The sequence below is a fragment of the Podarcis filfolensis genome (assembly GCF_964270895.1).
Source record: "Podarcis filfolensis genome assembly, chromosome: 2".
Taxonomy (NCBI): domain Eukaryota; kingdom Metazoa; phylum Chordata; class Lepidosauria; order Squamata; family Lacertidae; genus Podarcis; species Podarcis filfolensis.
The window spans coordinates 75,634,049-75,657,614 of record NC_139605.1 but is presented as its reverse complement, the minus strand read 5'-3'; the positions used below and the strand labels follow the sequence as shown (position 1 = coordinate 75,657,614).

Sequence of the window (23,566 nt, the reverse complement as noted above, 5' to 3'; positions counted from 1 at the left end):
GGAATCCTTGCTCTAACTCCTTTTTGGCAATTCCTGTATCAAAACTGGAGCTCAGAGGAGATTTCAGGGCAAAATAGAATTGTGTCTCTGGAGCCAGATGATCATTTTTCGTACTTGGCAGCATAGGGGGTGTTGCTCATGAATGGCTAAAACTTGGAGAAAGGAAACTATTTATTGTGGGACAAATGCTAAATTTTGCCCAGCATCAATGTTAATGGAGTGTGAGCCAAATATCTGATACATGGAGTGAATTCTGCAAGATTCCTTATGGAAAACTCCTGGGTCATGTAAGCCTCAGTCTTGGGAATGGGTATTGCTGGGTCCTAATGTGATTATAGCACAGTGTTAAGTGCCATATAGAATCATTGTTTTAATTTCATTCTCAGTTGATTGCAGAATAGCAGTGCTTGTTGTGGAAAGCACCTAAGTTTAAGGAAAATCAAAAAGGCTGTTCTGGAAACTTCTTCCAGGCAGTATACATAGACTTCAAGGCAGATGTGGGCCTGAAAGGTAGCAGTGGGGTGGATTGACTGGAGGGAGTGTCTGATCAAAACAAATGTATTGGGGGTGGGGGGACTGTGGCAAGCAGGTAGGTAGATAGACCCTGCTCGATATTTGGCAGCCTGAGTAAGCAAGGCAAGGAAGAACTCTGGATCAGAAAACCTCTCTACCGCTTTCTAAAGCAATAACTAAGCCATAGACTTCTTCCCCTGCCATTTGAACACTGCCAAAATGTGAACTACTGTGAAAGTATTCAAAGGAAAACAAACCTTATACTTTGCAAAGAAAGTTACAAGTTCCTAGATTGCTTATGTAAATGTAATATTTTATCCCATTCCCCCATGGCATGCATTTGAGTTTATTGATTGTTGCAGCAGCACCCTGTGATGTAAGCTAGGCTGAGAGATACACAATTTGCCTATGGAAACACACAGAACTTCATAGCCAACTGGAGTGAAAGTAACAGAGATTGTAGCCATTTACAAATACATTCAGAGTTTTGAAATTCTCTGAACTTTGGAGCTAAGTTGTATGAAAATAAATATGAGGATTTATGAGATAAATAAATATGTGGAAATAAAAATGTATTTTCTAGGTTCTTTGGAAATACACCTTCACAGCAAAGGTTCCCCAGCATTTTAGCCTCATCCCCAGGCTGCAAACATCATGGAGGCAGCTCACTCGTCCTCTGGGCTCCTCATGCCCTGATGTGAAGCTTCTCTCTCACTTAAAGTAAAATCAGGGTGAAACCTTCTTTGACAAATGATGGAGGACAGGCCTTTGTGTTGTTTCGTTGCTAGTATCTTGCCACTGGAATCGGTGGACAACCTGCGACTGATGTGCTCATATATTGGACCAGAGTGCCCAATGAATCACTAGTGTTCCTAATTGTTTAAACAACATTCATTTCTCTCCAACTACATGCTACGTTCTATATAGAGTTCTGAAGGGCCACAGTCCTTTGTCAGGGAGCTTACAAATCCATATTTGATACACAAGGCAGAGGAGATGTGACAAGTTAGGGACTGACAATAGCCTGGCTCAAAAGGTATGGTTACATGTTCAGATGACACTTTTGCTCACACAAGGGGGGATCTCCTGGCTTTCTGTGATTCCTCCCCTCCTGTTCTTGTGCCACATGTCATGCTGTTTTGAAGGGTCCTCCAACCATCAGAAGTGGACTTTTGGGTTGCAAGGGGTGTGAGGAGGAAGACCCATTCTATAAATGGAACTCAGTTTTTATTCACAGAACAGAAGTTAGAATCCCAGTTCAGTGAAGAGAAAGGATAGGGATGGGTTGAGACAGGATCCTTTCCTTTCAGAAAAGTGAATTAGGAAGTTTCTAACAAGTTCCATCACATTCAGAAGGAGGCATAAAGTCTATCAGAAATGGCTTCCCAAGGATTCATATAAAGTGATCATCTCATACATGTAACAAAAATAATTTTTGTAGCATAAAGTTAGAGCAGCAAAACTGAAATCAAACTTACCCTCTTGAAGTAGTTTGCTAACTCATCTGGGGACCAGCGGGCCACTTCAGAGCGATAGGGAGTGTTTCGTGAATCCATTTCTCTTCTTCTTGCCTAGCCAGTTACAAGCCTGTTAATGCCTTTCTTGCGAGTGATCCAAGAACAGGACTCATCCCACACAGTGACCCAGACTGGTAAATTCCCAAGTTTTTGGCTTTCTTCAAAACTGTGCTGCAAATAAACTGCTCAGAGCAACAGCTTCCGGTGTGAACCAAACGGTTTCTTTTCTTTCTCAGAAAACCCGTCAGCTAGTTAGTCAACTCCACCACTTCCTTTTTCTGAATCTAAATACGTAAACAAGGAACCATGGGGCTCAATCCTACCATTGCAAAAGAAGGGTTTACAGTGACAAGGAAGAAATGATATGACCCAGGAAACTTTCCCCTGTGTCCAATGTGAAGCTAATCTAGTGGTCACTGATGTCTGGGTCTATACACATTAAAAAGAATGTGATGGCAAAGTTCTGAGCTGGTAGAGGTGGTAATACCCCCCACATTACAAGCAGGGATTATATTTTTCAATGCTCCACTTAGAAACATAGTCGCAGCAAAGAGAAATCTCCCCCCCCCCGTCATATTTTTTGTTTTCATTTTCTGTAGAGAGCTTTAATGTGGGGGAACATTAATATGGGGAAACATTAGAAATGTGAGGTGCATCCATGCAGACTGAAATGGTACAGCCCACTCTACCAAATCAAGATTCTATAATCTCGTTCTGCTTTGTCTTTAGACCAGGCCTCAGCCTTGGTCATTATCCCCGAAATGGTGAAGGTAAGGCTTATTCAGTTCTATAAAGGATTGACAGCAAATTCTCCATATTACCACAAGAAGGCAGCAAAGTTCAATTATTTGCATTCACATACTGAATTTGTTCAGATCGTGAAGCTGAGGCTCCAATACTTTGGCCACCTCATGAGAAGAGAAGACTCCCTGGAAAAGACCCTGATGTTGGGAAAGATGGAGGGCACAAGGAGAAGGGGACGACAGAGGACGAGATGGTTGGATAGTGTCTTCGAAGCTACAAACATGAGTCTGACCAAACTGCGGGAGGCAGTGGAAGACAGAAGTGCCTGGCGTGCTCTGGTCCATGGGGTCACGAAGAGTCGGACACGACTAAAAGACTAAACAACAACAACAACTGAATTTGTTCATAACTTGAACTAGGAGTAGGATAGATATGTATGATGTTAAAAGGCCTTATTCTAGGTGTTAGAGCCAAAGTGCGGAGTGAACTTAGAGTATGAGAATAGTATCCCTAACCTATGCATCCCTTTGGCTTTTCAAACATTGCAGTCTGAAAAACATGTGCTAGGGACATACACTGGGGCTTAGTTCTATGTAAGAATGCATACAATTACAGTCACCTTACTCCTTATGATCACTGGTGGAGGAAGGCAGGTGCGGGGAGTGCGGTGTGCACCGGGTGTCATCAGTGAGGACGGGTGACATCGTTGCGCCACCCTCCCCACACTTGCTGCATAGGCGACGGGCCACTAGGGCTGCTCGGGTGGCTAGCAGCGCCTCCCATGCTCGCCATACGGGCAGCAGGCGACTAGGGATGCTTGCCATGTGGGCGGCTAACCCCGTCCCCGCGGGTAGCTAGCCCCACCCCCGTGCTGCTCTGGGTGCCAGGGCAGGTAGCTCCGTCCCTGCTTGTGATTGAGGACAGAATAACCCACATTTGAAGACATCTACTGTTACATATAGGTTGTGCCTCAGACCATAATTTCAGTGGGAAATCCTTTGCTGGTCAAGCCAGTGAACAATGCTATTAGCCATAGCATTTAGCACACTAGGCTGGCAATCCTAACCACACTTTCTGGAAAGTTGGGATGGTGGAGAAATTCAATTCAGTTTACATTTAAAGGCAAACTTGCTAACTTTATGCTTTCTGAAACAATACATGAACCAAAACACAGCCAGCCTTTGAAATTTGCACTTCTGCCAATTTTGCAATGCAGTACTCTAGCCAAGTTGTTGCCATCCATTTCTCTTGAGAGAATGGAATGTGTCTCCAGGGATGAAGTCAAAATGAAGTGACCTCCTTGGGTCTCAAGCCTGGGCAGTGTGTATGGAGGTTTTGGGCTGCTCCTACAACAAGACCCCAACTTGGCCTTACTGATGTGGTCCAAAGGAAAGCAGAGCAATACATTTGGCAGGAGCAGCGACAATGTAAGCTGCATGTAGTCTTAGGCACTACAGTCTGGATGTGTGTAGGATTTACTCCTTAGTAGTTTCTTTTCCCAAAGATGTCTCAAAGATGACCAAAGCACAATGGCATTCAGCACTCAGTTCTCACATGCAGCTCCTAGAAGCTGTCAGCATCTGACAGCAGCCACTTCCTGGGAAACAGCTTTGACTGTCTGGCTAAGCCAGATGAGGGTAGCCAATGGGTCTTAACCCCTCAATGAGTTAGGGACTTGTTCACCCCCTGCATGTGAAGACAGGCTCTGGCAGATTGAGCAGTGAGTTGAACAGTCAATAAAGTGGTTTCTGCATGTGCTGTACTGGGAAATGAGGGGCAGCTGGGGCTCGTTAAGCTAGGGAGGTAGCCCATCTAGGAGAAGTAAAACTTACCTTTAACCTCCGCTGCCTTGCAGCTATACTAATTTGTGAGAAAGACTTTGGAAGTAAACTCTGAATTCAGATAGTCCCAGTGCAGTGGTGGGTTGAGCTAAGGTCAAAATTAAGAAGTCACAGGGCTGTTGGACAATCTATAGTGGTTTGGTGGGGTAAGCTATGGCTTCACCACCCCTGAGCTAGACAAATAAACTTAAGATCAGTCCACTCCAGACAAAGTGGATGTGATAGTGATGAGGGACTTAGTGGACTGCTTGGAAGGGGAAAGTGCCTTTCTAGAAGAGAGTACTTCTGTATACAGACCTTTTCCTGAATAATTAAATAACCTCAGGGTGCTTTTAACCATTATTTGACAGTATTATAACAGCACCCTCTGCTGGAAGACAGAGGCATGACCATTGTCACCCATGCTTTAATAATCTTGAGATTTGACTACTGCAATGTGCTCTGTCGAGCTGCCCATGAAGAAAGGTTGGAAAATGCAATAGGTACAGAACTCCAGTCATATTACTTTGGTCCTTAAACGGACCTCAGAATATTCTAGTAACCAGTGTAGCTGTTTAAGGACTAAAGCAATATGACTGCAGTTCTGTACCCATTGGATTTTCCAACCTTTCTTCATGTACTGACTTTGATCTATTTCCCCCTAAAACTATCCAGGAATTGTAGTGAGTACCCCAAATGAACCTCCCTAGAGTGTCTCAGTCGCTGCCACAGAACTTGTGTTTCCATAGGCTGTGAATTTAGCACCTGCTGTTCTAGTGTGCTGTGGGCATGTTCCACTCAGCATGCAATATGAAGCAGCAGTTGTGGCTCCACACAAACCCGCCCCCCCCCATCGCCAGCAGCTATCTCAGCAGCTGGCAGGGAACGCCATGTATTCTCCCACCGGCAACTGGGATTTGAATTTCCCACCCACTGATCAATCACAAGCAGGCCCAGAGGCAGTGCTTCAGGGGGCAGAACTGACTGGGACTCTGTTCCTCCCTGGGGATATACTCAGGCCCACCTCCATGTTCTGTTGCCAGTTAGTCTCTCTCCCACCTTGTTAGCATGGTTTAATGTTTAATGGGACCAGGGAGGAATTTCTCCTCCAGACAAATTGGGCCTGTCTGAGCCCCCCCCCCCAATCTCAGCAATTGTCCAGCTTTGGGCAGATAAGGCATTGGGTTGGATCCTTCATCAGTGGTGGAGGGCGTGTGGTTTAAGCATCTGCCTTCCCCCTCCAAGGAAATGGGGTATCTCGTTAAAAGGCTCCTCGAAGAGGTGCTTCTGTCCTTACACCCAGATGGGGGTTGAGGGCCATAGCACTCCCCAAGGTGGCGGTCCTGATGGGTTGCTTCTATTTGATGTATGTCATAGGGCAACCCTATCTCACAATCTACCCCCAATGGTCATCATCCAGCAAGCAGGCTGGCTCATTCAGGATACCCAGTGCCTAAGCCAAAGCCTACTTACATTTGTAATAAATAAAAGTTGTGGCCTGTTTTGATCCAGGAACATTGTACTATGATTATTCTACTTCTGCATCCCCCTGCCACAGGCTTCTTGGCAAGGGGCTTACTGTGCCTGTGCATGCAAGTAGCACTTTTCTTTCAACCCATTTTCAGCTGCTAGCTTACATTGTCGCTGTTGGTTTGTGGTGTTAATTTTTCTGCTTTTTGTTCTTGACTTCATTTGAATCATTTTTAATTGTTTTATGATTGCTTTATTTTTCTGTATTAGTGAAATGTGGTCTACAAAATTATTTAGTAGTGTATTATTACCAGCTGCCTGACACAGAGAGGTAAGCTGTTACATTAGCAATGAACTTGACTCACAGCATAGCTGGAGGTCTTGCCATGCTTGCCTCACTCAGCATATGCTGCTGCTGCATCTGTGCCAATGCAAGCCATTTTCTGGCAAGGCAGTAACCTAAAGACTTATGAAACATGCAGCATGGGCACAGTGTGCACTGGATTAGATTCTGTGCTGTATAGCTGCATCAATGGCATTCCCTGTTGTTAAATTCTATAAAAGAGTGAGTTCTGCTCAGCATTTCTGCAGTACTGCCCATGAAAGAAGAAAAGGCTTTGAAGTCACTTTGGAATCTCTTATTTCAGGTTGACTCTGAGTATGCAACCTCAAACACAAGGTTACTGTCCTTACTGAAGCTTAACTCTCTCAATATTTAAAAGTCTTGCAGAGTGATACAAAGGCATTAATGAGATTGAAAAAAATATCTATAACTTTGGGAAAGTGTCATGCATGGCTGACACCTTTTCTCCATAAATATTATGGGGCGATGATGTTGCATGCTGAGAGGTTCTACAACTGAACTAACATCAGCAAGTATTTTATTTGCTCAGTGAAGCAGAAAACACATACATGCAAGAGCACTTTGGGAAGATGGATGCTCTTTCAGCCAGATAGTCAAAATGAAGGAAGATACTGGCCTTTAGCACATCACGGCACAGCTTCGTAGTTACACATGAATTTCTTTTGGGTTGCAAACTTTTCATTTTAATAGGTACGATATGTTAATCAAATTGACATTTTAATTGATTAATTGGTGTGGGTAAAGTTTAATTATGGGGTTGGAACTATGGACCCACTTGCTTATTTTTAAAGCTATTTTAGTTATGTTGTGCTACTTCACTTAACATTGAATAGAAGGTATAAAATATGGACATTTCTTCTGATCAAAAGTGATTAAAGAACCTGTGCAAGCCATTTCACACGTCTTTCAACATCTTAGAAAAGTATTTATACTGGAGTTTTGATAGTATTCAAGTGTATTTGCATTTAATTGGTTAACATGACAAATTATGAATCAACTGCAAATTTAGGACTTTTACCTTCCAGACTCAGAAGAGTGAAATGGGAACTGCAGATATCTTCTATCTTGATCTACAGAGGAGAGGCTGACCTAGGTTGCACATTATTGTGCTGAATTTAGGACGCAGCATATTGTCTTTTGCCAAAGACTCAGAAAATGACTGCTTTTCTGCTGAGGCAGATCCTTTAGAATATGCAAATAGCAGTTCAAGATATTAGAAGCAAACAGCAAGATGTTCCAATAATCTTCCAGTAAAGTTTAAATGGGTGTAATTCAGTTCATATTCTGACAAAGTTAATAGAGGCAACAAGAACCAAGTGACCAGAAGGATTTCCTTCCTTCATACTGCACTTTCAAAGCATCTGCTGTGAGGGATTTTTTTTCTTTTTTTGTATCATTGTCTTTAAAAATTAAGTGTGTGTGTGTATATAAAAACATGATTTTGGTTTTTTTAAAAGGGTTAGTGTCATTCTCTGAATATTTTTTGCGACATTATATGATGCCAGACTTTACTGTCGTGAACAATGATTTGGTTCGGTTTTATAATTCAGTTTACAATGGGGTAACTGAAGCTGAGAACCAGCAACCCTCTTTAAACATTCTCTAACCAAGCTCTGTGAACACATGAGGCAGGTGGGCCATGGGGACAAGTGTGTTTTCAATCCCTGTCATATGTAATGCTGTCTGGAGTTGGGGCTCCTGTTCATGTGGAAGCTCCCACGCATTTTAAAACCTAGACTTTCCATAGTTCTAAAACACATGAAGAACCTCTGCAAGCCTGTATGCTGAACTCGTTTAGAGTATTCCTGAAGAGGGCCAGTGACTTCCCCAATTTAATACAATAAGTCAATGTCTGAGTGAGAATTTTAACTCAACTCTGCATCCCACATCTTTCCCACCAAGCCACATAAACCACATCTCCTTATGTGTTCGCATGAAGATTAGAAATGGCAGAAGCAGCTCCCATTAAAGCCCAGCTGAAGTTGAGTAGAGAAAAGAAGAAGCTATGGTTGATGGGGAAGTTGGATAGAGGTCTTATAAAAGTAGAACAATCTGGGTAGACTTGGCAAGAAAGTATGATTTCCCAATTGATAAAAATGTGTGTGTGTGTGTGTGTGTGTGTGTGTGTAGAGATAACAAGCCTCAAACTTAAAGAACATGTCTGGTATGTACAGTATATAATTGATTTGTTTTGACTGTACTTTAATTTAACAAATGTAGGTATGATTGGAATATTAAAACAGCAGTACAGAAAATGGGTTGGGTTCATTTAAAAAAAGAATGTGTTAGTGCAGAACTACGTGCTCAGAAAAAGCATGTGGTACAATCCAATGAGACTGTGGTGCTTCAGAATCGAGGAGGGGGAGGGGGTACTGCATGTTTCAGTATTCTCAGTTGTAAACACATTTCCTGCCCTTAGAAATCTAGCATGTGTCTGGTTCTAGCCTAGCATTCTTCCTGATGTTATTTTTACATGCAGGGTACTGTGGTTTGTATATTTTTAAAGCCAAATAAAAATCATGTGGAAGCATTCTAACATACCACCCCCATCTTGCATTCTTCAGTGATAAAATGCCAGGAGGGTTGTGTTCCTCACCTTTTTCATACCTGGTTACCAAAGGATTTCCCCTTTAAAAACAAGAAATTCTATTACCCATTAGCATTATCCGTTAGCTGGTGCTGATAACAAACGAACATCTAAACTCCAAGAGAAGGTGTCTGGGCACTCTCCATTCATTACCAACTATACATTTTTAATAGCATTAACATAAATGCACCTTTTAGTTGTCTGCAGATTGTTTAATGAATAATTAATTACCTTGAATTTTTTTTTAAAGTTTGATTTTGTTTGCCACTCTCTTAGTTATATAGAGCAGAAAAGTCAAACTTAAACAGCCCCTACTCTCCACTATAACGTCCAGTTGTATGGAATTATTCATGGAAGACCATGTCACTTGAAAAGATGCTTGTGTTAACATGGCTCAGATGGTCGGTACACGAAATGCAATGCCTGAAGGCATCTGGATGGTGCTTTAAAGGAGGTGGCCCACATCCCTCTTACATTGGCAAAGTACTTAACAGGAGAGGGGGAAGGATGTGATTGTGCTGTAGATTTAGAGCTGCCACTTTATCAAAGAGATCTGGAGTACAATCATTTGGGGGAGTGGTTGTTTGATTGCATTGTATTATAGTTTTACGTAATATTGCATTGCATTACACTGTAGTTTCTCAGTTTCATTGTTTGTTTTATTTACACACACACGAGTTATTTTGTAAGCCGCTAAGAGGCTCATAGCTGTCAACGTATCCCTTTTTTTAAGGGAAATTCCCTTATTCCGAATAGGATTCCTTGCAAGAAAAGAGAAAAGTTGACAACTATGAAGAGGCTATCTTAAATACTGAGCGATGTATAAATGTATTAAATAAAACATCATCAACATTCAGCCTTCCCTATATTTTTAAGATGCGGAAAGGATCACTTCATTTCAGTGTTAAAAAATATTAAAGGGGCAGCCTGCGTTTTGGTGGGAGTGTCACCTACCTGCAGTTACAAGCAGCTTTCATGCCAACAACTAAACCATTAAAATTCTAGCTTTTTATTTTCATATGTGACACAACACACTGGTGGAATCTATACACATGATAAAAACATTGTGAAAATGCTTTTTTTAAAAATGGTTTTGAAAAAGGCATAGAATTTGCTGCAGCTCACAGTTACCATCTAGTGTCACAATTGTATATTGCACTTTATAACACATTCAAAAAAATTTATTTGCAGCTGTATAGCTGAGTCCACACACACACACACACACACAGAGAGAGAGAGAGAGAGAGAGAGGGAGGGAGAGAGACCAACAGACCAGTGACTGCTTGTTTTTATTTGCATCCAGTTTGTATCATAATTGCAGTGGCCTCACTCAAGGCTTAAACGCATCATTAGGCAGTAATGGCTTTGCTTTCTGACTGAAACTGCTGTGTCTTCTGCCAGTGGCCTTTATATTTTAGTAACTGAAGCAGTAGTATATCAGGTCTTCTTTTAAACATGAGAATTATTATTCAGGGGAGGATCTGTCATGAGCCACTTGCCTCTGTTCTAGTTTTCTACCTGTATAGAATTTTGTGGTGCAGTCCACTCTACCTGTAGAAGCTGGGGTCTGAGATTTTTGCAGAAGTATGTAAAAACAACAACTTGTATTTTGAATTAGGAGCTCAGAGGGTTTTTGGGTTGGATTTAGCTGAAACTGGAGAGGGGCTGGGAGGGGGCTTCTTTGGGAATTTGGTGCAGAGTTAGCGGAACTACCTGTATATATTTAAGTAAAATGTATATTATAAAGACTCCCTAAGCCTCAGTCATCAAAGCAAATAAAAGGCAGTAGTGTTGCCCTTGGATTTCTCATTGTGTCAGGGAAAGGAGGAATGTTTAACAATATATTGGAAGCATGCCTAGGCTGCAGTTCTGTGCATGCTTACCTGGGAGTAAGCTCCATTGAAAACAGTGAGACGTACTTTGGAGTAGACATGACTAGGCCTATGCTGTTAGCCAAGTTATTGCTACAAGACTTTGAATTGTGGAATCTTCAGGGCATTGAGGGGTTTGTTTTCCAAAGAAAAATGCATTAACTGTGTTGTGTAGTTTCCATTTCCAGTTAACATCCCTCGTTGGATAAAAAAATAAAAATCTGATTGCATTTACAAGCTGCTTTTGAAGTACTATGTTCAAGGGTGTTTAAATGACATCATTTGTCTACATATGACTTTCACCTTCATGGAAAAGCATTTCCACAAAGCAAACTGTTAGCAAATTGACTTCTGTTTCCTATTGCCAAATGTTTATGAGCAGCAGTCTAATGTACTTTAAGTTCTGATAATGAGGAGGATGGTGTGATGTTAGCAAGACCTTGACATTAAAGAGGAAAAAAAGCCCAAATGATTTTGTGCGGCGATGTTATGTGATGTGAGCAGATGATAGGTACTTCAAAGAAAGCATAGTGCAAATATTAAACCTTAATGGCAAACTCTCAAGGGAAGAAGTTTCTTCTCTGCAGTTGGCATACTATTCTTACTACTATAAAACATGGCCACTTTGGAAACATCAATAATAATGTGCTTTCTTTTACAAAAAGGTTAAGCCTATTTAGATTTGCTAACTAGGTAAGAGAGGGACATTAGTCTGGTTCACACATCATTGTCTTAATGAATAAGATTTATAACCAAGCCTCCCATTGTCTCTATTGATTTCCAAAAGAAGGCAGCAATGTTGCTTCTTCCAGAAACTGGTACAGGCAGCAACAGAGGCTTCAGTCACATACCCAGCCTTGCTTTGCCCTGTAGTTTGGTATGGATAGATTCATGCATGCACTGGTTGTTTTGCATATATGTTGCCATTGGTTATATGCTATATTAAGGCTGCAGTCCCACTTGAGCTTACTAGGGAGAAAGTTACATTGGCCACAATGGGACTTACTTCCAAGTAAACATGCATGGGATTGTGATATAAGTTTCTGTATATATAAACTTATAAAGATATGCTGCTGGTAGCAGTAAAGCATATTAAAGAAAGCTATAAAGAACTGTAGATCAATAATTGAGTGTCTTGATGCCCCTTGAATATAGCAAGCAGCAAAGCAGTATTTTCTCAGACAGGGTGATTCATTTCAGTTCTCTCCTTGAAGATAAAGTTATGCCCCAAAGCAATACTATTTCAGAAAAACCCAATATTTCAAAGATTTGTTGTTGACATTTGCTTACCATTTGATCAAGTGTCAGTGGCTTGATTGTTTAATGCAAACAAAGAGCATCTACTGTTCAAAAAATAAAACCACCAAACTAGAGATCCATGTGCACTGTAGGAAGCACACTGGTTTTTTTCTTCACCCACAGGCTGCCTGCACTTTTTTAGTTTAAGAAAACAGATTTCTTGTTTATATATATCTGAGTAGACATGCAAAGACTGTTCTGTTAGCCAGGTTATTGCTGCAGGACAATTCTCACAAGCCATTGCATTCTGAAGTATCTGGAAGTTACTGCTGCTCAGGACTTCTAAAATCAGTACATTTTGGAAAATTCCTGGATGGAATTGGCAACCTTTAGGAGACTGTTTTTCAGCTGGTGGTCCAGTCATAGAAAGAAAGGAAAAACTATTTGAAGCAAAAGCCGTGACTGGGTTCTTAAGCACAGAACATACTTAGGGATATTGTATGCACTGCATTTTTCTGGTATAATGAGAATTCTATTTGAAGTACTGTGCATATATTCTTTCTGATGTATAGATATGGACTAGGCATTGTTGGCCTGGGTGTAGTCTGAAATTCAAGAGAGCTGCTAGCAGTCAATGTATTGATGACAATACTGAGCCACATTGACTAATTACCTGCCTCCATATAAGGCAGCATCCTATGTTCCTAATGAACTTACTTTCCTTGCATGACATAAAAGTCAAGCTACCAAATCAGAATGACAACTGAGGTTTCCTAATGCCCCCTTGAATAATTGTTTCTTAGCCAGTTTCTTAGCCAGTTAATTACAATCCCAGCAAGAGAGTAACAAGTTAGGCACAGCAGGTAGTATCCACTCATCACAGTTCTTCACTTATAGTAGAAGTTTTGGCCAGAGGAAAAAGTATTTTAAAAAACCCAAAATTTTAAAAAATTAATTGTTGAAATACTTTCTTGTTCCTTCCTGAAGCATCTCTCTGTTCAGTTTTTTTACTATTAGAAAACCATTATATATGTCAGACAGAGCAGCCCTTAATTCATATTACCATCACTGCTACTCATGGCACTTATCAGCAATCTTCTCTTGTTCACTCTGATCACTGAAAGCAATGAGAACCCAATTGTACAGTTTTCGTGCTGAATCAGTGAGTTCTTCTTTCTGTCTCAGAATCACAGCTGCCTTCCTATAAATCAACTATTGTGACCTGAACATGCAGTTCTGATACCACTCATGCTTTTCCTCTGCCCTTGTCTTTCTCCCCGGGACACGTTATTAAACAAATTACTTGAAAGTGCTGCTTCAGTTTTCATTGCTGATTCTCTACTGCTCTTCATTTGCCTCATTCCTGCTTGCAACACAGTTTGACTCTGTGACGTAACCTCAGAAGGCATAAATAATACATTCTCAGCTCAGCTCCTAAGGTGCTTTCCAGTGAGAAGCATAACTCTATTCTGAGTACTTGGAAGATGGCTCTGCTAAGTAGGAGAATTTTGGTAAATGACAGCAGGCAATATTCACATTGGGAGGGACAAAAGCCACTCTTAATTAACTAAAATGATTACAGAATTTAAAAATGTGGTGTTTTAATTAGGCTGCCATTAATTAATTATTAATGGGTGTTTGTAAACAATATTTATGCTGCGCAATCAATGTAGAACTCCTTAATCATTTGCCCCACTCCAGTGATCTGTTTCAGATGCCAATTATTCCAGTGTGTACATAGGAGGCTCCCTCAGCAGCAATAGTTTTCCAGCTAATTTAAACAAACGAAGCAGATTAGTGTGAACAACAAATCTGCTGGAATGCACATGGATCTCTGGTTCAGAGCATTGTTATTGTTGTGAACAGTAGAGATCCATACACAATCTGCATCTAAAAGCAATCCGTTAATATGTTGCAAGAGTTGTCATATTTCTACATACTAATAATTTTGTCCCAAAATTAATAAGCCTTGGACATTGCATAAGCATTTTCTTTATATCCCCAGCAACATGTTGTCTGTACAAATTGATAGAGTCCAATAAATTCTAAATATTGTTTTTTGTTGTATAAGATGTAGTTTATAATCTAATGACACATTTGCTTCAGAAACATTACTTACATAAACTTTGCAAGCTTTGCCATACTAGCTGTAGGATACGACATGTCTTTGCAGTTGAATACTTGCCACATGCCAAACATGAACTGTTGTTATCAAAGAATAACATGGATTGCTAAATCTCACAAGTTGTTCTGGTGAGATGTTCTACCCTTATATTATTTCAAAGCTGCTCTTGTATAATCCTATTTTTTCTTTCCTTCTGGTCAATTCTTAGGTCTATTGCTGTACTTGTACCCTAGTTGTCATTTTTGTTATATTATCATCCCTCCTGTGTGCCTCTCATCTCATCATTCAAATTTACACTCTCTGAGAACATGGATGCTATTTTGTCATTTTGCATAATCTTCAGGTTGTCATTTGTAATTAAAGAATTAATCTAACAAACTAAAAGCAAGTGATAGGCGGACCAGACTTATTAATGTTTACTTGGATTATATCCCACCACATTCATTGTATAGGTTTTGGGTTTTCCTTAAATGAAATGGGACTAAGTATCTATATTTAAAAACTAACAGCACAGTTCTTTGCATGTCTACTCAGAAGTACGTCCCATTGACAAAAAGCTGCAATCCTGTACTCACATACCTGGGAGTAAGTCCCATTCAGCTTGATGGATCCTACTTCTGAGTAGGCTTGCCTAGGCAATGTAAGTGCATTATCACATCTCTTAAAGTAACATCTTCCCCTTCGGCATGCACTACATACCGTTGTATTATCTTACTCTATAATATGATACCTCTCTTTTCCCCATTGGACCCTTCTCCCATGCACATACATGCACAAAAAGGCGGCATTGCTTCATGCAGGGGATGGACTGAATTACCCTATAATTATTTCTTTAAATTCTAAGATCATCTAAGTCTAGAAAACTGAGCAGGGAGAGCTGCTTTCACTTCACCAAAATAAGTTATAGTGCCACTCTATTCTGCTTTTGTCAGACCCCATCTAGAGTGCTGTGTCCTGTGCACCATAATTTAAGAAGGATATTGAAAAGCTGGAATGTGTGCAAATGAGGGTAACCAAGATGATAAAGGGCCTGGAAACCAAGCCTTATAAGTAATGGTTGAAGGCCCTATGTATGTTTAACCTGGAGAACAGAAGACAGAGAGGTGATTTCATAGCCACCTTCAAATACTGTATCCAAAGGGTTGTCACATGGAAGATGGAGCAAGGTTGCTCTTGCTACTCCATAGGGTAGGACCAGAACCAATGGATTCAAATTACAAGAAAGGAGATTCCGACCAAACATTGGGAAGAAATTTCTGACAGAACTGTTTGACAGTAGAACAGACTACCTTATTTGAAGGTTTTAGCCTCTCCTTCAGTGAACTCTATTTTTCAGTAGAGGTTGGACGGTCATCTGTCAATGATTCTTTAGCTGTTATTCCTGCATTGCAGGGGATTGAACTAGATGACCCTTGGGGTCTCCTTCCAACTCTACAAATCTATGATTCCATGAATTGTTCCAACCAGTGGTGCATGGTCAGTAGACATGGGCAACTAGGCTAGTTCCCTAAATGTTCCCAGTAAGTTTTAAAGCCTGGTGCCTCCTTCCCAAAGCCCAGGAAGCTTCTGACCGGCTTAGGGAGAGAGGCATGATTCTAATGCGTGTGACGTTCCCCTCCCCCATTGCCCTCGCAATCACTAACCTCTGGCGCTAACTGCTCCCCTACGAAAAATTTCATTGAATACCACTGGTTCCAACTGACAGTTTCTACTTCTGATGTGATGTGTTTGTACTGGGAGGAAGTTCCTAGTCCTCATGTGCATGTACAACGATATGCATATGCAAAATCACAGCTTAGCATTAATCATATGATACCCAGGCCTATACTTGAGGCTTGCGGAAGGAGATTGGAAATTCACAGAATCCCTCAGCCGCAGCAATTGTAAAAGCTAACCTGTCCCTTGTCATTCAAGTAGGCTTCCATCCATGCCACAAAGGCATTCCTTCAATTATACCCCTGCTGCGCCCATCTCCATAATGTAAAATGTAAAATTTTCCACTCCAGAGAACCTAGTTTCAAACAGGTTCTATTCAGATATTGTAACTAACTGCTAACTCACCTGAGGCTCCAAGTTAATGAAACATAAATCTAGACTTGCAAAAAGGGCATACAGTATCCAGGCAGCGTGTTTAGTGCCCAAAAGCACACTTAGTGGCACAGGGATCTTGCTCTAAACATGGTTGCCAAACACTGAGCAATCCCTTCTATAACACCAGGACAAGAACACTCATCATTTCAGCACTGGATATCCTTCACCTGAAATTCAAAGCAGAAATGAGTTAGGACACTAAAATTACTTTTAAAAAAAATGTTCTTCCTGAGCAATTTTATTTTTAAGACTACAGTCACAATTCTTCTGGGTAAGAACTGATGGAACACAATTCTCAAACCACCACCAAAAAATCTCTTGCAGCTTCCACTATAATGCTTTTCCTCCTTGACATTATAGTGGCATATGTGTCTCAAGGGGATACCATTTATGGGTGGGAAACACCCATCAGTCTTAATTATTTGACAGGTGGTCACACCTCTGATTCTTCCACACAGCAAGCATTGAGAATGGTGATTTGTGCTCCAGAGAAATAGAAACATAGGAAAATGATTTACACCATCAGACCATCAGTCAATCTAGCTCACAATTTTCTACACTGACTAAGAGGGGTTCTCTAGGGTTTCAGAAAGGACATTCCCAGCCCCACCTCTAGTTACCAAGGATTTAACCTGGGACCTTCTGCATAAATAACCCACAAAAGAGGAGTGATACTACCATGGAAAGTGCAACAACCATGTCACATTACATTTCTCTTTGAGGGATTGCTTCTCAGACGTCACTGTATATTAGCTTTTAAAGCCATTATATTGTTCGTGCTCCCCGATCATTTTTTTTTTGTTTTTTTAAATGATTTTTATTGAGAATGTAGAGATTACAAAAAAAAGAGAAACAAAAAACAAACAGCAAAAAAGTTAACAACATATACATTACAATATATTTTAAAAAAATAGATAGAAAAAAGAAAAAAAGTAAAAATAGAAAGAAAAATACAGCAATAACAATAAAAAGAGAAAAAATAAAACACACATCCAATATTCCATCTCTTCGTCTTTCATTTACTTGTTTCATCGACCTCCTCACACCTCCCTTTTTGTATTCTAATTTAATTATTTGTTTCAGCAAATTCTTTCCATCTTTCTCAGTTTTTATTGGATAATTTATCTTAACAGTCTAACCTATCAATTAACTCAGCAAATCCTTTTCATCTTTCAAAATATTCTGTCATTCAATTTACCTTAATTTATTTTAACCTTATCTTATGATAAAATACCTTAAATCCTAGAACTTAATACTTATTTATACATATCTCCTAATATCATTTCTACTAAAGCCAAATAATTTCATTCCACCATTTTTCCTAATTCCCAAAATAAATTTTACCCTAATTCCCAAAATAAATTTTACCCTAATTCCCAAAATAAATTTTTAAAACTTTCTTCCAATCTTCATCCAACGTCCCTTCTTCCTGGTCTCGGGTTATGTCAGGCCTTACTGTCCTTTCCATCTAGTCCATCAGCCTGGTAGTCTTATGTCCGAGGCTCTTAAGTCTTTTCCATGTCCCTTCTGCAGTTCTTCTTCTTGTTTATACCAGCACTTTGCCTTGTCTTTTGTTGGTCTCTTTCTTAATTTCTTTCCTTTCTCATTGAGGAGTAGGTCTCGGGGAAACTCCAACCCAAAAATATCTCCCTCTCCCCTCATCAGATCAGCCCATTCCCCACAGTCCCATTCCCCACAGTCAACCGGGTAGTCCAGAAAATATTTAAATGCATGTTTCAAAGTCCCTCCAAAATTAAGGACCCCCACAACTCCAGACCCCCCCTGGCCCACTCCAGGTTCAATCTTCAAAAACAGCAGCTTGTGCTCCTGCAGGGCCTCGGTTCTATCCATTTGTGTTGCTTGAGGTTCAACAGCAACCTCCTCCATTGTCTTCTGCATTTGCACTTGCCCTGTCAAAACAGGTTCCTGGGTTGGGTCCTGAGTGGTTTCTATATAAGTATTCACTGTTTGTCCAAAATTTTGAACTGCAACAGTCATCAGATTCATCTTCTCATGCATCTGCTCCAGCAAAGCGTTTGTCTTGCAAAAAGCAAGCACCAAAACTTCTTCTATATCCATTTTTGTTCAAGGTCAGAGTCTGGTCTCACGATCCTAATCTCCACAGCTGTGAAATCCCCAGACCGACTCCAGCAACAATTTAACAAGCTCCCTCTAGAGGGAACAATTTCCATTTGTATCCATCTTTTGAAGGCAAGTCCAGCAAAAGAAAGTTACTTTCATTTTTCAAATTTTGTTTCTTTTAAGTGCAAAAGGTAACTTTGGAATCAATTTGTTTCTCTTCTTTAACTATCTGTCAAAAAAACATTCCATTCACAGTTGATGGGCTTCCCCAAAGGTTTCTGTCTCTGACACCCCGTTCCCAGGTTTGAGACGGTGGAAGTTTATCTTTCTTTACCCTCTCTCCGCAGGCTTAAACAATCAAAATTCCCCCTCTTTCCCCCTGCTTCCAAGAGGGGTTTTGATGGTTAAAAATGAAGGAAATTTAGGTCTTTATATACAACTCTCCAGACTTTGGCTTGCACAATTTTTGCTTCAGTCTATATACAAAAAGCGGAAGGCGGACTTCCTGTTTAGACCTTCCCGCTTCAATGCCAAATTAAAGTGTTTCTTAATCCAATTTTCCGTTCTACTCACGGGTACTTGTTTAGAGTCCAATTGTCCACAGGAAAAAGTCAGCGCTCTCCAGCAACAGCTGTGCGGCTTCACTCCGTAAGAATAGCGGTCGATTCAAGACACCGCGCTGCTCACCCCACGTCGCTTCGGATCCCCGAAAAAGGGGTTTCCCTGCGAGTAGGGGAGGCGCTCCTGGTGTCAGCCGAATCCCACGTTCCCAGGCTTCCTCCGCCTGGGATTTTTAAGGGGTCTCCGCCTTCGCCGCGGCGGCAATACCCGATTTTCACGGAGCGGGTTCCTCTGAGTCAGAGGAATTCCGCCATTGCCGATGGCGCTAACCCGGAAGTCCATCCCCGATCATATTTTGCATTGCCTTTATTTATTTACTATTTTATCTATTATTATTACAATTATATTGGATTGAACACTGTGTTTATTTATGTGTGCATGGTCACTATTTGCTGCTAGCTATTTAAAGCCTCTGCTTTTATAGACTGGATGTGTAGCAGAGGATTCAGTCCAATATTTTGTACAAATTGATAGGCTTTGGGCACTGATGCCAAGGATTCTTCACAACAGGAGGTTGAAGGAAAAAGTGATCATCTGTGCGGCAGTAGCATCTGCTCCAGCCCCTCTGGCATCCTTTTTGGGAAGGAAAATAGAGAAGAATAAGCAATTGCAGGCCGCAAAATGAAGTTAGCTAAACACGCACAAAATTCAAGTGTGCTAATACTAATGAGTTTTATGGTCAAATTTCCTAAACTCTAATTACAATCCCAGCAAGAGAGTAACAAGTTAGGCACAGCAGGTAGTATCCACAAAGCTGCTGATGTCTTTGCTAATCCCACATTCCTCTCAAAATAAAATTATAAAATTATAAACGTTAAATGTAGCTGGCTTATCTTTCGGAAGTCATTATAATGAAATTGTCCAGTGGTGAGAAACACCTGTATTAAATGCTTGGAAAATTCAATTTTCCATAATTCAACATTCAGATTTTGACACACACACACACACACACACACACACACACACACAATGTTGAATTGCTAAAATGCTTACACGGTTTATACAATCAACCATCTCTTTCAAAATAATTGTTTGTGATGTGTGTGTGTGTGCATGGACTTGGGCAGAAAATTATTTTTGGTGGGCACAGAATGGGCACAGTTCATTTTTGAGTTGGTGAAATATTCATGGACAAGAATGATTGCAAAACCCACAATGCAAAATGAAATCCATCCGTTAGGATTTGTGCACCTTTTGTTCCTTAACATCACTGAACATGCATTTAGCACCCAAAACACACACACAGGCTTCCTGGTGCCACAAGTTTCATGAACCCAAGACATTATTGGGGCCAAGTTTTCCATTCATTATGTACCACCTTCATGTATTTACCTAAATATTTCTACTCCACATTTCCAAAAAATATCACAAGATGCAACGGTTGGACAAACATGATTCTGTTTTCATGTCCACGTGAGCAATATGATATACCCCTGTAGGTTTTTTTATTACATATGTAATGGCTGCTTTTGAGCCCATACATTTTTCAGACGAAAGCTTGACATGTACATAATGCACTGTGATTTTAAGTGATTCTTCATCCTTCCTGCAGCCCCCACATCTAGAACTCTGCTTCAGACAGTTGGAATAGCTGAAAATTGCTTCCCTCCCCATTATACCGAAGGAAGCCTTACCACCAGCTGAGTGACACCATTGGATTGAACCCCATTTTTACACAATGTAGCTTGAGCTCAGAAGATGAGTGAAACTCCCTACTGATAATGCCATGGTGTTGATCAAAAGGAACTGCACGGGAGCTTTGGCCTCTTCGGTGTGTGTACTAAGAGTGGGAGCGTGCTGCCTGCCAATGCGCTTGTGTATCTCTAGAAAGTTCCAAAATGAGGCCCAGTGCAGGGGCAGAAGCCATGTATGTCTGCAAAGATGACTACTTGAAGAACCAGTGGTAAACAACCATGGATTTAAGAGCCTCTTTTACTTTACTCTTAGCAATGCATGTATGTAAGCCAGTGCTCATTCTCTTCTGAGGCCTCAGCCTTGCAAAAATCTCCCCCTAGGAGTATGTGTTGGGAAACTTTCACTAGGCTGAGCATTTGTATTGGGGTGTTTTATGGATAGTAGGTTTGTTGGCAAAATTTAATATTTTGAAATTTATGTAAGCTAAAGCTCTGGTCTCAAACTGATCCCAGTATTGTTCAGTTAAGCAACATGATTAGTAATGGCTATAAAATTTGCTTTATGTCCTTAGGTCATATAATCAGGAAAGTTATTAAATATTTAATACACTGCCTTTCTAACAAGTATACATGTTGACTTAGGTGGCTGCCGTTTATACTAAAATATTCTCTCTGTTGCTTCCTGGCATTTCTCAGAAGCATGTAAACAGTTCTGAAGCATAATAATAATATTTATTGATATATATTTTATATAGTGAGCTTGCTGTATCATGATTAAAGAATCAATAGCTGAGACTCAGCTGGTCAGAACTGGGCCTAAATCCAATTCAAATCAAGCATATTTTTCTCATGGATGTTTTCAGTATTTGGAATGAAATTACTTTTAAAACTCCAGAGTGCTTTATCAGTTTCATACTCTGTACAGAATAAATCAAGTAGCTGCCTGATATTCTGTAACATTTTATTAGCAGGCAGTATGGTATTGTCCCTTCTTGGTATGCAATCCAGCTACAAACAGTGGTTTATGGAATATTGGGACAAACAATCGCAACTCCCCACTGAACGCAGCAATCATGGTTGTAAAAGAAAGCCCAAATGTTGCCATACATTTGCCCTGCAGAAAACATGTGTAAGTGTTTCCTTAAATAAACCAAAGGCTAGGTGTTACAATTACCAATTGGACCATCTTGTAAAAATAATAGGCCCAATTCTTGTTACTCATAAAACAGATAACCCGAAGAGAGTATTGGGCAGCAGTACTAAATTTCAGAAGGGTTGATTTGAATTGGGTGTGCCACTCCAGTAAAGTAAGAATGTTAAAACTCAGGGTATGAAGAGCAAGTATCTCTTGCAACTTTGATAGTTCATATTGGTTCATATTATGGAAGGACATCCTTTTGATATTCTCCCTATCATACCAAAACCACCCAAATACCCTGTTATCCTTTCAACACTGGGAAATTAATCTGGTGTCATTTTTTTTTTTTTTTGCATTCAGAATTCTATAAGAAAAAAAATATTTCTGACACTTAAGCAGAAAAATAATTATTTCCCTGATAGAGAGAGAGTTTTGATTTACAGCGTAATAATTTTTACTGATACAATTTAAAAGTCTTTATTGATCACAGCACAAGCTAAGCAGATTAGCCAGAGCAGGATGAAAAAGATCTCATGAAACATGTCTTTGGTGGAACCAACCTTTTATCTACCAGATGCCTTCTATAAAGGAATCAAAATCTGACAAATGTTCAGAAAGCAAAGATAATAGTAAATTAAGGGAGCAGAAAGGTCAAATTATATTACAGAAGAAAACTTAATTATTTTAAATCTCTCCCAAAGACTGTGCAGGCCACTATATTGCATATCTCCTTAAATAATAGAATCTGGGCATCTCATTTAGACACAAGAACAGAGTAAGGCCACTGAATGTCATCACCCACTTACATTCAGAAGGAAGGATATTGGGAGACAGCGGCTGCCATACCAGTATACCTTGCAATGTGAAGTGTGTGAAGCTGCTTTAAATTACACACACACACACACACACACACACACACACACACAAAAAAAACTTGAACATTCAAATCATGCTGCACTTCCACCAGCGACACCCATAACACAGCTAATCCCCAGCCAACCATCTGTTGCAAAGCAAATGCCTAGTCCCAGGCAGCAATTGTATACTCAAGGGGTTGGAGATGGTTGATGAATGACCCTGAGTATGATGCAGGGAAATGTTGGTCTCCCACCCAGGGTGAAAGGGTTGGAGGGGAAAGGAAAGATCCCAAGGGAGAACTGATAGGGGCTACTACCTTCTGTGAGTGGTAAGGGTTAAGAACTACCTTTAAGAGAGGACTCTGTATTTTTCTTATTTTTTGTACTTTTTGTAGCTGTTTTGGTTTTATTAAACTTTAATAAAAATGCAGGGATCTCAACTAAAGCATACTTGACAGATGGCCATCCTGTTAAAGGATGGACCCTAGCCAGGAATAAAAGCAGAAACCCTGTTTAAAAACAGACTTTCTAAGGTACTAAAGATGTTCACATCTCTTCTCATGAATGATTATTCTCTACACATCAAGAGTAATTTGCTATATTCTTTGCTCAGAAATAATTGGGGGTTCTTGTTTCACCTCCTGCTGTGAGTATGAGTATTACTCCCATTAGGGAGTCTGGTAATCAGATTAGGCAATGAGATTTTTTTTATAAATCCAAAAGATTCTAAATTTGATTTTACCACCAAACAACTGATACTCAGTTATGCTCTCCATACTGTTTGATTGGATAACAAGCAAAGACATTTGGAGATACTGATAAACATATCCTCTATGGGCACATTTAAATATGTGTTTCTTCATCGGCCAGCAGGAACTATAAATCTTTCAAGG

General features: G+C 40.2%; 2 protein-coding genes across 4 annotated transcripts in view; one reads left to right on the top strand and one right to left on the bottom strand.

The window, feature by feature from the left end:
• LCP2 (lymphocyte cytosolic protein 2) overlaps positions 1-2,282 on the bottom strand; it is a 36,006-nt gene extending 33,724 nt beyond the window's left edge. Inside the window, 1 exon segment of the mRNA XM_083604071.1 lies at positions 1,992-2,282. Coding sequence (XP_083460197.1) covers positions 1,992-2,069 — 78 coding nt within the window. The 5' untranslated portion in view covers positions 2,070-2,282.
• The window catches only part of KCNIP1 (potassium voltage-gated channel interacting protein 1), a 556,014-nt gene that overhangs the window by 38,137 nt on the left and 494,311 nt on the right, over positions 1-23,566 (top strand). The window lies entirely within an intron of this gene.